Source organism: Aquarana catesbeiana, linkage group LG01 (genome assembly GCF_042186555.1).
Source record: "Aquarana catesbeiana isolate 2022-GZ linkage group LG01, ASM4218655v1, whole genome shotgun sequence".
Taxonomy (NCBI): Eukaryota; Metazoa; Chordata; class Amphibia; order Anura; family Ranidae; genus Aquarana; species Aquarana catesbeiana.
In genome coordinates, this window is record NC_133324.1 from 550,407,079 (window position 1) to 550,420,063 (window position 12,985).

A 12,985-nucleotide genomic window follows, 5' to 3' on the forward strand; every position below is an offset into this window, starting at 1 on the left:
ACCTATTTGGACAGGTATAAAGCAGACATTGAAGCAATTGATCAGAAATGCCTTTGGTCAACAAACAAAATCCCCTTAAAGAATCCCTTCTCAAGCTAGCACGTACCATCAAGGTGAAAATCCACTGCAGAGCTCCGCTCCACAAAACGTGGTAAGAGGTGGCTGTATGAGAGGCCAAAACGGGCGTCCCTTTGTATGCCTGTCCCGGTCGTAACATTAGAGCGGCGTGGCCGGAAATGATACACAGCGACCCGGCCATAAGCCACTGCGCATGCGATTGACAGCAGAGCTGCCTCGCTGTGACCATTAGATGGCAGTAGGGCAACATGACACCAAGCTAAATGAGGTAGAGCACATAGAAAACAGAGGGGGCCAATGTATGCCCTCCTCCAGATGCTAAAAGCACTGCAGAATGCCACTCAGAAAGAGGGTAGGTCAAATGGCGCTTTGCGGCCCCCCATAGTCACAGGAGTAATGCCCAAACCTGCAACCGGGACCCATAAGGGCCAGGAGCAATCAGGAAGCTGGACAGCAAACAATACCAATACAGCAAACAATAGAGTAGGAATACCAATATATTCCTTATATAACCTATAATATAGAAAAACAGCATAAGCAAAATATATCTTAATGCCTTATGATTTTTTTCTCTTGATGCTAATAGTTGTGTCATAATCGGACACAGTATGTAAAAAAGGAAGAAGAGAGAAAGAAGAGGAAAAGAACTGGGGAAATGATCGATCAGTTTGTAGTCCACCTGGATCTAGGTTACAAACCTGGCCACTAATAAAAAGAGAATTACAGCCGCAAATTATGAGATGTATAGTAGAATAGAATTATTCATCATGGATCTATAAAAAAGGGTTTGTACAACTGAGTCTTATTAATTCCAGGGGCACGAGTGGCATCTAATCGTTCGATCCATAGGGTTTCTTTTTGCAGAATGATTTTATCCCAGTTTTCCCCTTGGGGTTTTTTTGGGACTACAGCTAATGCAATAAAGGAAACACATGACGTGTCAAACCTATGATCCTGATCTAGATGTCTGCTTACCGGAGTAAGCATCTTGCCAGAGCTCTGATGAATTTCGCTTGCCGATAGAAACGAGTCAGCTACACGCCCCTGTTTTTACAGTGTCCACCACGGACTTCTCACCCCTTTATCTCCCACCATCCCTGCCCTGGGAGCAGCTGTCTCTATGAGAGCATGGGTAGCCGCACTGCCTATTGATGTCTGCAGCCTAAAAACAACTAGCACTCTCCATGGATGAATTGATCTCATAACTTGATAAATGAGTTTATTTTGGGTCCATTGGCTTTCAAGGAGATAATCTATCTGGGATTATCAAGTCCTCACACACACCTGAGCACCAGCGTATAGTGGATGTGAACTAAAGCCTCCTCTTGGAATCTCATCACGTGGACTTTCCTTTCAGCGCTGTACGGCCAGTGTGTGGTTTCGCTTGTTAGCTGAGCAGTCCGGTCCCTGTGAAATCGCTGACTACTGCTGCAAGGACCGGTAAGCTTGTGCTGAGACCCCTATCTAGTGGGCTTCATCTTTAGTGCTGTACGGCCGGTGAGTGAATCTGCTTGTGAGCGGAGCGGTCTGGTCCTGTTGAAACCGGCAACCAGCCATGCACGGACCAGTAAGCTCCTTAACACCAGATCCTGTCTGGATGTTCTGAGCTGGAGCCCCCGAAGGGATATCTGACTGTGGGTGTTTAACATACACTTACCTTTGTACCTGAGTATGTGTTTCAGCTATGTTAATGAAGTTAGCTTCCATTGAAGCCTCCATACACAGATTGTGACAGAGGAAGGAGTTTTACCTCCCTAGTCACTTGCTATTTCAACCAACATATTTCTATATTTAATAGTGCTGCTGCATCAGGTATATTTACCGTCCTTAATTGCTCTCATATCAGGGGACCTCTACTATCATTCAGGGCTACTCCTACAGCCCCCTGCTCATTTCTTTGTCTGCTCCCCTTGAGATTTTTTTTTTTTTTAATCAGGGCAGGCTCTATACTACCTGGTGTATCAACTACATTGCTTTCTATGAACTGTTGACCTTTATTTAACTTATTATAGCCAATCATTGCATTAATTTTCTTCAGTTTGTAGTATTAGCTTTGTATGGTGGATAAATGCATGTATGACTGAGGGGTGTTGTCCGTGGTGATCACCTGTTTATGATAACGCTATCATTAATTTTATATTTACGGTGGAGGTATTGATATCTCATATTTATTGTGGGTGTAATTTTTTGTTCTTGTGTTTTTTCTAATAAAGAATCGTTTATTATATTACGTGGGTGTTCCTCCCTGAAGAATCCTTTTCCAGCCCTTTGGGCTTCTTTCCTGGTCTCTTCCCGTCCCTGGAATTTTGTTTATACTTTGGTTTGATTCAGAGGAACTTGCTTTATTAGCCTTATTATCATGATTTAATTATTTGGGCTATAGGCAATAGACCCCTTATCCCTGGGTGGCTTTAGTGTTCATATTTTTATTTCTGATCAGATATTGCTACACTCCCCTTCCACTGGATTATCCATACAGACGGTACCTCCTTGTCGAGTCATCGTTTTTTTCCAGGTACAGGGAGTTGCCATGGGCAAATGTTGTGCCCCGGCATACACCAATCTGTATCTGTAGGGGTGGGAAAGAAATATTTTTTCAGATGAAACGTTATCTATATTTACTGACCAAGTGCTGTGTTGGATGCGATACAGCGACAATATTTTCCTTATCTGGACTGACACACAAAACCAATTGACCGCCTTTTTGGAGGCATTAAACCAGAACTCGTTTAACCTCAAATTTACCGTTAGTTCTGATGTCCAAGAAGTTACGTTTTGGGATTTAATAATTTTTAAGGATCAGGAAGGCTGCCTAGCAACCAGCCTTTTCCACAAGGAGACTGCTGTAAATACCCTGCTGCATGCAGCCAGCGCACATCCATCATCATTAATCCGTAGTATCCCTTATGCGCAATATATCAGACTTTGCCGCAACTGTACACACCTAGCTGATTTTAACTCTGAAACCAATCTATTGCGAACCTCTTGGGTAGGGGTTACAGCAAATCACTTTTGCACAAAGTCTAAAATAAGGCATTGCAACAGGCAAGAAACACCCTGCTTTATCAAAACAAAAAACCCGAATCTAAATCTACATTAAAGATAGTCACACAATTTTCATCACAACACCTTGAGGTTAGAAACATACTTGCTAACCATTGGCATTTATTGCATCAGGATCCCATTGTGAGGAAACACGTGGGTGTGGGACCCGAACTAACATTTAGATTGGTATCCAGCCAGTAACGTGACAGATTGGTATCCAGCCAGTAACGTGACAGATTGGTATCCAGCCATTATTCTCCAATCCCCATCTCCATGAACAAAAGTATGGGCATCCACAAAAGTGGGAATTGCAACTTTTGCTCATGAGTTTGCCCTGGTACCAGGTTCACCCTTCCCAATGGGGAACAATTCTGTCCTATATTCAGGGCAGATTGCAGTACACAGGGGGTTGTCTAATGTCCTGTATATGCTGGGTTTTCTACATTGGTAAAACGGCCCAACAATTCTGGCAACGAATCAAAGATCATGTCTACTATTCAACTAATGGCAAGATGCTTACTCCCGTAAGCAGACAACTAGATCTAGCATAGGTTTGACACGTCATGTGTCTCCTTTACTGCCTTAGCTGTAATCCCAAACCCCCCCCCCAGGGGGAAACTGGAATAAAATCATTCTGCAAAAAGAAACCCTATGGATCGAAAGATTAGATGCCACTCATGCTCCTGGAATTAATAAGACTCGGTCGTACAAACCCTTTTTTATAGATCCATGATGAATAATTCCGTTATAAGAATCTACTATACATCTCATAATTTGCGACTGTAATTCTCTTTTTGTTAGTGGGCATGTAATAGAAATCCAGGTGGACTACAAACTGATTGATCATTTCCCCAGTTCTTTCTCTCTTCTTCATTTTTTATACATACTGTGTCCGATTATGACGCTATATATATATGACTATTAGCCTCAAAAGGAAAGAATTCCTAAGACATTAAGATATATTTTGCCTATGTTGTTTTTCTATATTATAGGTTATATAAGAAATATATTGGTATTGCTACTCTATTATTATTTGCTGTGTTGGTATTGTTTGCTGTCCAGCTTCCTGATTGCACCTGGCCCTTATGGGTCCCGGTCGCAGGTTTGGGCATTACTACTGTGACTATGGGAGGCCACAAAGCGCTGTTTGACCTAGCCTCTCTCTGAGTGGCAGTCTGCGGTGCTTTTAGCATCTGGAGGAGGGCATACATTTGCCCCCTTCTGTTTTCTATGTGCTCTGCGTCATTTAGCTTGGTGTCATTTTGCTCTGCTGCCATCTAATGATCACGGTGCAGCAGCTCTGGTGTCAAGCGCATGAGCAGTGGCTTACGGCCGGGTCGCTGTGCATCATTTCTGGCCATACCGCTCTGACGTCACGACCGGGATAGGCATACAAAGGGACACCCGTTTTGGCGTCTCATACAGCCACCTCTTACCATGTTTTGTGGCTGCAACACAGCGGAGCTCTGCAGTGGATTTTCACCTTGATGGTACGTGCTAGCTTGAGAAGGGATTCTTTAAGGGGATTTTGCTTGTTGATCAAAGGCATCTCTGATCAATTGCTTCAATGTCTGCTTTATACCTGTCCGAATAGGTTCAGCATGGGAATAAATATTGATGAACAATGGAGATGTATGACTAGTGGGGGGGGGGGGGGGGGGGGGGGGGGGGGGCCTTGCATTTCCAGAATTATCATACAATTTTTCAAAAATATCCTTAATAGTTTCTTTCCTTGCTGGCTATGGAATTAACCCTCAATCAGCATAAGTTTTTTGTGTGATCGTTACCTCACAGATAAGCCAGCCCTGCCTCTATTTAGAGATTATTGAAATGACAGGATCAACTTTGCATACATTGTTGCCCTTATTAATACCGATTATATATCCCTAAAAATCTCTTCATATATACAGACTAGCTTGGAATTCATTTGATGAGATATCCCTGCATCTGGCTGTGCCGTGGACTTTGTCCTTTGTTTATATTTTTTGACTACAATAATGCAAGTTATCTCTCTTACACACACACACACACACACACACACACACACACACACATATATATATATATATATATACACACACACACACATGCACACATAGTGCCAAATCATATACACACTATCTGTTATAGATAACAATACAATGTTTTGCCTGTTCCCATAGTCCCAATGTCCTTCTGTGAGCTTGGACCTGAGGTACCTGGTACAATGTGGTCTGGGAAAGCTGAACAGCAAATTAATATTATTACTGTATTAACATTATTGTGTTTTATGATTATAGGTTACAAATTTATTGTTGATTTTCTATTCATAGAATATGCCCCAAGCCCCTGAAGCGTAATACGTAGAGCAGAGCTGAATCACGACACACCACCTTTCATATTTCACGATAACATATTAATACTTGGAGTGCCCTTTGGTTTCTCACTACCAAGTATTCTAATGTCTGTGATACATAGGTGGTGTGTTGCATGTTTCAAGGCACAATTGTGGATAGTCAATGCTTTTAAAACTGTTTCACATGTGTTTTTGTAAATAAAATGTATATACTTTTTTACAAAACTATATAGTTAGTTTTGTGCCTATAAAGTCCATCATCCAAAATTTTCCAATACAAATATATCGGGACGTGGCATATGTTTACTTATTCTCCGTATCCACAGTACCACTCTGTGATGATGCAAATCTAATTTATCTATAGGCCTAGGAAACTCCCAAAATATAGGAACCAGCACAAAAATTGTAAGAGCAACAACCCAACTCTCACCCTTCAGTGTCCATAAGTACAGGTCTCACCTCCCTTTGCAGCAGCCATATTTATCATTAACCCACATTGTCACCAACAAACAGAAGGAAAACAGCGCTGTGTACTCCTCCCTCTTGTAGAACAGCCTTTGCTGTGTTTCATGAAAGGAGTTGACTTCAAGCCACATGATGCAGAATGCAGGTAAAACCAGGTCATGCTTTAAGCAAGTAGGTATAAATGGGAAAAGCTTATGGGCAACATGTCCTCAAGGGATCCCCCCCCCCCCAAGTCTCATATATGATAGGTAAGATTTTTTTTTAATATGGATCAATAAAGTAATTTTAGTGTATCTTTCTGGCATTTTAACGATATTGTTCGGAACAATAAAATTTGTATAAAGTTTAAAACTATTTAGCATACACAGCTGCTTATGTATATCCATAAATCCTGAAATAAAGCTTTTAGATTTTTTGTTACTGGCCAGAACCCCAAAAGAGTTAAATACATTTACAGGACATTTTCTAAACTCTCCTAGAAGCCTTACTCCTGACAGCAGAGGTTTGGCAAAAAAACACACCTGAAGCTTGTAAAAGTGTGTAATGCGTTTACCTACGTCAAGCGTTTGGGTGTTGCTTAATTTCGCTGGCCAGTATAAATAATTTTTTTTGGCCACTGAAATTATTAATGCTTAAGCACTAAACGTGCCTAGTGTCAACAAGTGTTTAGACACGTTTGCAAGTGTCAAGAGTTTTCCTGCTGTTCCTGGACACACTGGCAGTGTTTTTTTTTTAACCTGCCTCTGCCTATGTGTGCATGGACACATAGGCTAACATGCAGGGGAGCTTAGAGGCAGGAAAAAAAAAAAAAAAAAAACGCCAGACGCCTCTAGGAGCAGTTGTAAAAACATCCAGTGTGCATGAGGCCTAAAGTGTACAGTGTTCATAGGACTCACTGTCTATGACTCTTACCTAGGTTTAAGAAGTCCACACTGGAGGTAGAGGTTGGAGCATTTTTTTCAGAAGGATATACATTAGGAGTGGAAGCAGAGTGTGGGCTCAAGAAACAATCAAATAGCTCAGGACCTCCTGACTTGCTTTCTGATGTATTTATGCCAAATGGGTCAAATAGATCTGTTAACAAAAAACATAATCCATCTACATTTCACACAGAACCCAAAAAAAACATGAATGTAAAATTATTATCCAGAAACCGTTAACATGCCAAATGAATAAATGATTTCCTTATTGCAAAGCTAGATTTTGAAATTTGCTGCTTTAATAAAACTACTGCAAGAAATCATAGTGCAGTTAACTTATACCAGTCATGTAGCAGCAGGGCTGTAGATAACAATTCCCCAAACATGTTTAGTATTTAAAGTGGATGTAAACCCGATTCATGAAATTTGAGCTGGACACAGATGTCTGCAGTGTTTTCTCCTCTCTCTTCAAAGCACTAAGTCCTGTGGCTTTCTCCTGCTCCGATCTTCTGCTATCAGCCTGATAACTTCTGACAATTTCTCAGTAACAGGAGATAAAACCAGCCTGAATTTTGTGTCGGGGAGGTTGCTATAAATAGATTAGCAGACAGCTAAACCAGGGGTAGGCAACCTGGGGCCCTCCAGCTGTTGCAGAACTACAAGTCCCATCATGCCTCTCGGAGTAATTGTAACTGCCAGACTTGCAATGCCTCATGGGAAATGTAGTTCCACAACAGCTGGAGGGCCCAAGGTTGCCTACTCCTGAGCTAAACTATTCACAGAACAGCTCTGAGAGTCTCTGCCTATGAGGAGAGGGAGTGTGTGCCTTTTCTCCAATCAGCTGTCTTGGCCTTGTGCCCAGACTTCACTCCCAGTGGTGAACAGGAAGAGAAAATCTATGTATTATCTGAGGCTGTAAACTTCACTGGGTATATGTGAGGGTTTACATCCACTTTAACCTCTTGCCAACCAGCCGCCGCAGTTATACTGTGGCAAGTTGGCTCGGCTGCGCAAATCACTGTCCGTTGGTTTGTGCAAGAGGTTCTATGGACGCGCGCGCCGATTGACCAGTTGCAAAAATTGAAGGCCAAAACCCAGCTACATCTAATCAGATGCAGCGGATGTTAAAAGGTATCCTGACAGCTAGCAGGCAAGCCTGTCAAAATACAATAGGCACAGCAGAAGGTTTGTCCATCCATGCTCTATATAGGAAGGCTGAAAAAAAAAAAAAAAAAAAAAGCTAATTAATCTCTCAGGTAGTACATACTGAATATGTTGATTACCTGGTGCAGTTTCCAACTAGTTTCAGTAGGCTGTGATAATGAAGTCTAACTGAATGTAAACACTTGCATACAAGTCTTACAGATGGCAGATTAAAAAAAAAAAAATCTACCTATGTATTCATTACATAAAAACAAAAACAAAAAAAACACAAATAGTACACTTACATATGACTAGTATAAACACCTGAATCTTTTTACATTACCTTAGCTCTTACGTTTACATTATAAAGATGCTTCAAGAAGAGAATGCATGGGGTTCAACTCATCACTGTGCTGCTGTCATTTTTCCTTATACATAGATAGCTACCAAAACCAGGAGTGTGGTTGTTGAACATGGAGTGTATGGAATTTTATCTAACTGATCTCTTCCACATGCATATATAAAAGATCGCATTAAAAAGACTACAAACATAATGCTGCTGCATACCAGAAGTAGAATTTGAGGCGTTGAATAAGGAACCAGACTCAGCTGAGGTTTGTTTGCTGAAGAAATAGTCCTCTCCAGATCCTAGTAAGTTATCAGTTTGGATGTCAGTTTTTAAATCATCCTTGAACAAATTGTCAGAGAAAAGATTGTCTAGTAAAACTGCATTGCTGGATGAACCCTTCATTTCTCCAGGGACAGTACTGGTTTCTGCAGTTACAGGGCCTGAATGAAGTCCCAACAAATCTGCTTCTTCTTCTTCTGGCTCTGGAAGCTGTGTATTAATGTCAGCCTCCAACATATCGTTAGTGTTTTCTTCATTTACTACATTGTCTAATCCTCGTTCTTCACTTTCCAGTGCGCTGTGCACTTGGGAAAACTCAAAGAACTCCTCATCAGAGGGTTCACTTTTGTTATCACTTGTGCCTTCTTCATGTTCCCCTCTAGAAGAACGCTCCTGGGCTTCAATGTGAACATCCCGTCCTTCCATTTGATCTGAAACAATAGTCCAAATAAAAGTTTTTTTTAAGACTTACAGCAAAATATACAAACGCAATGCTCCAATTATAAAATCCAAATATGAAATTCCATCAGTTCTATGAAAATTATAGTTTGTGTTGGGGTTACACTCCCTGGAATTATGCATATCCAGTAGAACACAGTTGAATTACTACAAGATGAATTATAAAAAAAAAAAAAAATACATCTTTTAAGATTCACACTTACATAGGTGGATGCAGCATTGGTTCAATGCTGCATCTGTCCCCCGGCGCCTCTACACTGAGAACCGAGTGATCTAACACCGCCGATCATTCAGTTCTCACAGCTCCATGAGCAGAGAGCTGCAGACTGACAGGCTCGCTGAGAGCCTGAGCCGGGTGTTGATCCAGGGATCTAGTGGATCCCGACTCCGTGGTCGTGACGACGTGGAGCCTGGACTGACTTTTGTGACATCGGCTGAGAGTGGACTTCAGCCTGCTCTCTGCTGAAAACAGGTCATGGAAGTGCAAAACAATCTGCACTGCTGTGAACCACAGGAGAAGTTCAGAACAAAGCAAGCTTTGGCTATACTTGTCCTTTAAAATTACCTACTTTCCTGCAGGGATATAAAAGGTGATCTAACAGGTCTACTATTAGGAATGCAAAGGTTTACACAGAACCTGTAAATGTACCATGCGCAAGGCGAAATTAAAGCCAACCGACATGTCCTGTGCTCTGTACTCCAAAAAATGGGTTCTCAAGTAAAAAGTCCTTTTATTTTTAATCTAGAGAAAAGTAGCTTGAAGCACCTCACGGCTGAAACTGGGTGTCAGCACGGACCTGAACATCCATCTGGTAAAACTTCACAAATGTGATAACAGAAGACCAGATGGCGGCCTTACAAATTTGAGAAACGGATGTCCATCACCGAAAAAAGCCCAAGAGAAACCAACTGAACAAATCAAGGGGGCCTTAAAAAGGGAAAGCAGGGTTCCTATTCTTTAAAGGTGTAAATCTTAGCGATAACCTGTCTAATCTGCCTAGAGCTAGTGGAACAAGATGCAGGACAGCCTCCTGTGAGAGTCCACAGGCAAGATGAGCAGAGAACCCGAAGTTTAGATGGAAGCCATGGCCCAGAGATATACTTGTACTGTGCATACTACAGTGCGTATAGAAAATAAATCACCCCCTTTAACCACTTGCTTACTGGGCACTTAAACCTTTCCTGCCCAGACCAATTTTCAGCTTTCAGCGCCATCACTCTTTAAATGACAGTTGAGCAGTCATGCTACAGTTTACCCAAATGAAATTTTTATAATTTTTTCACACAGATAGAGCTTTCTTTTGGTGGTATTTAATTGCCGCTGTTTTTTAATTTTTTTGCTAAATAAAAAAAGCAAAAACAAAACTGTTTCATAGTTTGTTATAAAATTTTGAAAATGGGTAATTTTTCACTGATGTGCACTGATAGGTGGCACTCATAAGGCGGCACTAATGGGCACTGATAGGTGGCACTGATAGGTAACACTGATAGGCAGCACTGATGGGCTTGGATTGGCAGCACTGGTGGACATTGATGGGTGGCACTGGTGGGTACTGATGGGTGGCACAGTGGGCACTGGCTGACAGCTGATCACATGGTAAGGGGCTGGGATCGACCCCTTACTTGGATCTGTGATCAGCCGAGTCTCATACTCGTTGATCACAGAGCGCGCGACCCGCAGCGTCGCGCAGACAGCGCTTACTCGGGAGGACGTCCATGGACGCCCTCCCGGCAATTAACGCCCATGCTGCAGTCGTTTTTTGGCTATAGCGCGGGCGGCAAGTAGTTAAAATAATCACAGTTTGTTGCTTTGCAGCCTGAGATGAAGAGAGACACACTTTTTGTTTAATCCAGCTGTATTTACTAGTGCAATTTAGAACATCCAAGTGGAAGATAGAACACCAACATGTCAGAAAAAAATATTTACAAATAGAAATGAGTTGGAAAAAGGATCACCCACCCTTATGTCAGTATTTTGTTGGACCACATTTTGCTTTATTAAAGCCTTTAGTCCGTTGGGATATGTCTCTACTAATTTTGCTCATCTAGACTGGCAATATTTCCCCACTCTTCTTTGCAGAACTGCTCAAGTTCAGGTAAAATTGATGCTGACCATTTGCAGCCTTCAAGTCCTTCCACAGATTTTCAATGGGGGTTTAATTCTGGGCTCTGACTAGGCCATGCAAGAACATCCACATTTTTCTCCTTCAAACTACTGTGTGGCTTTGGGTCATTGTCATGTTGGAAGGTAAACCTCCTTCCCATCAACAACTTTCTGGCAGAGGGAAGATCATCTGACCATAACACCTTTTTCCATGTGGCCTCGATTCTTCAAGGTGCATTTAAGGTGGTCAGGTGAGACTAAAATTGAATTATTTGGCTTCAACACCAAATGATATGTCTGGCAGAAATCCAATACAGCTCATCATTCAAATAACACCATTCCTACAGTAAAGCATGGAGGTAGTAATATCCTGTTATGGGGGTGTTTCTCTGCAGCAGGGACTGGAGCACTTGCCAGTATGGCCTGGACATGGCTGACTGAGGACATACAGTGGGGACGGAAAGTATTAAGACCCTCTTAAATTTTTTACTCTGTTATACTGCAGTCATTTGCTAAAATCATTTAAGTTCATTTTTTTCCTCATTAATGTACACACAGCACCCCATATTGACAGAAAAACACAGAATTGTTGACATTTTTGCAGATTTATTAAAAAAGAAAAACTGAAATATCACATGGTCCTAAGTATTCAGACTCTTTGCTGTGACACTCAGGTGCTGTCCATTTCTTCTGATCATCCTTGAGATGGTTCTACACCTTCATTTGAGTCCAGCTGTGTTTGATTATACTGATTAGGACTTGATTAGGAAAGACACACCTGTCTATATAAGACCTTACAGCTCACAGTGCATGTCAGAGCAAATGGGAATCATGAGGTCAAAAGGAACTGCCTGAAGAGCTCAGAGACAGAATGGTGGCAAGGCACAGATCTGCCCAAGGTTACAAAAAAATTTCTGCTGCACTTAAGGTTCCTAAGAGCACAGTGGCCTCCATAATCCCTAAATGAAAGACGTTTGGGACGACCAGAACCCTTCCTAGACCTGGCCGTCTGGCCAAACTGAGCTATCGGGGGAGAAGAGCCTTGGTGAGAGAGGTAAAGAAGAACCCAAAGATCACTGGCTGAGCTCCAGAGATGCAGTCTGGAGATGGGAGAAAGTTGTAGAAAGTCAACCATCACAGCAGCCCTCCACCAGTCAGGGCTTTATGGCAGAGTGGCCCGACGGAAGCCTCTACTTAGTGCAAGACACATGAAAGCCAGCATGGAGTTTGCTAAAAAACACACCTGAAGGACTCCAAAATGGTGAGAGATAAGATTCTTCGGTAGGATGAGACCAAGATAGAACTTTTTGGCATTAATTCTAAGCGGTATGTGTGGAGAAAACCAGGCACTGCTCATCACCTGTCCAATACAGTCCCAACAGTGAAGCATGGTGGTGGCAGAATCATGCTGTGGGGGTGTTTTTCAGGACAGGACGACTGGTTGCAATCGAGGGAAAGATGAATGCGGCCAAGTACAGGGATATCCTGGACGAAAACCTTCTCCAGAGTGCTCAGGACCTCAGATTGGGCTGAAGGTTTACCTTCCAACAAGACAATGACCCTAAGCACACAGTTAAAATAACGAAGGAGTGGCTTCACAACAACTCCGTGACTTTCTTGAATGGCCCCATCCAGAGCCCTGACTTAAACCCAATTGAGCATCTCTGGAGAGACCTAAAAATGGTTGTCCACCAACGTTTACCATCCAACCTGAAAGAACTGGAGAGGATCTGCAAGGAGAAATGGCAGAGGATCCTCAAATCCAGGTGTGAAAAACTTGTTGCATCTTTCCCAAAAATATTCATGGC

At 42.1% G+C, this 12,985-nt stretch overlaps 1 protein-coding gene across 2 annotated transcripts in view; it reads right to left on the reverse strand.

Moving 5' to 3' along the window:
* Window positions 1–12,985, reverse strand: part of GAK (cyclin G associated kinase) — a 181,754-nt gene that overhangs the window by 24,684 nt on the left and 144,085 nt on the right. Inside the window, exons 21-22 of one of the 2 annotated variants that reach the window (XM_073595780.1) lie at window positions 8,554–9,045; window positions 6,836–6,997 (exon numbers count right to left, since the gene is read on the reverse strand). In XM_073595780.1, the coding sequence (XP_073451881.1) occupies window positions 6,836–6,997; window positions 8,554–9,045 (654 nt within the window). The remainder of the gene's footprint in view (window positions 1–6,835; window positions 6,998–8,553; window positions 9,046–12,985) is intronic. The other variant, XM_073595786.1, reaches the window with a different exon arrangement.